This window comes from Musca vetustissima, unplaced genomic scaffold (assembly GCF_032173495.1).
Source record: "Musca vetustissima isolate MV318-11 ecotype Yass unplaced genomic scaffold, APGP_CSIRO_Mvet_v1 utg31293, whole genome shotgun sequence".
In the NCBI taxonomy this organism is placed as follows: domain Eukaryota; kingdom Metazoa; phylum Arthropoda; class Insecta; order Diptera; family Muscidae; genus Musca; species Musca vetustissima.
The window spans coordinates 187,527-188,081 of NW_026877557.1; the positions used below are offsets into that span (position 1 = coordinate 187,527).

Here is a 555-nt window from a genome sequence, read left to right on the forward strand (position 1 = left end):
TAACACTAGTGTCCATACTTTTGGAAATCCCATTCTCTGTTATCCAATGGACAAACTTGGCGGGTCTTTAGCCAACGTGAAATACAATGGAAGTGGAAGGCATGATTACAAACACCCCAGGCCACGGTACATTCTTCACTGGTGGCTGAGGCTTGATTCGCCTGGCACTCGATGCATAAATCCATGATGTGATTTCGGCAAATGGCGCAATTGTCAACAACAATATCTGAGAAAAAAAAGAAAAGAAGGAAACTGTTAATCGACAGGAACAACCAACCATGTAAACAACAAAGCAGCAAAATGACACACAGTTTTGAAGGTTATGTATAGGGCGAAAATAAAAGTTGTAGCCGTAAACAAATTCAACTTACCCCAAGCCCACAAGGCTACAGCATTCCACTGTAAAATAAACAAAAAAATAAAAATTGTTTATGACTTGCTAAAATATTTACTATTGTAGTGAGTTGCCTACCTTTTTCACTTCGAAACGTTTCTTTTCACCCTTACTGCTGGATGAGGGCATCTCGAACTCTTCTTCATCGACTTCCATGTTTG

General features: G+C 39.6%; 1 protein-coding gene across 1 annotated transcript; it reads right to left on the reverse strand.

Moving 5' to 3' along the window:
• On the reverse strand, positions 1 to 555 carry LOC133322167 (RING-box protein 1A). The gene is made up of 3 exons (XM_061531211.1): positions 473 to 555; positions 372 to 399; positions 1 to 226 (listed from the first exon to the last, which is right to left on the reverse strand). The coding sequence occupies exons 1-3, from the start codon at positions 548 to 550 to the stop codon at positions 6 to 8; spliced, it is 327 nt and encodes a 108-aa protein (XP_061387195.1). The 5' UTR covers positions 551 to 555; the 3' UTR covers positions 1 to 5.